The 496-nt window shown below is 66.1% G+C and overlaps 1 protein-coding gene across 1 annotated transcript in view; it reads right to left on the bottom strand.

The window, feature by feature from the left end:
- Positions 1-66: 66 nt before the first annotated feature.
- The window catches only part of LOC103898386 (deoxyribonuclease-1-like), a 6019-nt gene continuing 5589 nt past the window's right edge, over positions 67-496 (bottom strand). The window contains 2 exon segments of the mRNA XM_019471608.1: positions 67-120; positions 393-492. Of these exon segments, the coding sequence (XP_019327153.1) occupies positions 67-120; positions 393-492 (154 nt within the window).

Genomic DNA, 496 nt, shown 5'->3' with positions numbered 1-496 from the left:
TGGGCTCCCATGAGGGACGCAGGTGCGTGCCGGGGTGTCCTGGTAGCCACCGGCAAGGGAACAGGCTCAGCAGGCTTTCAGGGTCACCTCCACCGGGAAATGGTCGCTGACGGCCAAAGCCTGGGTGTGGGGGGAAAACAGAGAGGCGGCTGAGCTCATCCGGACCCACCATCGCTGTCATGGCCGGCTGGGACCCCAACGCTCCACTCCAACCCCAAAACTTAGAGTGTACCCCAAAACGCTCAGGCTGGGGGGTTGCATCAGTGGAGGGGTTGGGGTCAGGCCACCCTCGGGTGCGCCCTGGGGAACAGGGAGCCCACCCGCGCTCCTGGGAGGCGTGGTGGGGTGGATCCTGGTGCCGGCGGGCTCGTGTGCCCCGGCCCCTCACTCACATCCTTGAACTGGAGATGGAAAGTCTTCTGGAAGTTGTTGATGGTGGCAGAGCCGGGCTCGATGTCCTGGCGCAGCGCGGTGCCGCAGGCGATGATGCGGCCGG

The sequence above is a fragment of the Aptenodytes forsteri genome, unplaced genomic scaffold (genome assembly GCF_000699145.1).
Source record: "Aptenodytes forsteri isolate BGI_AS27 unplaced genomic scaffold, ASM69914v1 Scaffold26, whole genome shotgun sequence".
In the NCBI taxonomy this organism is placed as follows: domain Eukaryota; kingdom Metazoa; phylum Chordata; class Aves; order Sphenisciformes; family Spheniscidae; genus Aptenodytes; species Aptenodytes forsteri.
This window is presented reverse-complemented; position numbering and strand designations above follow the sequence as displayed.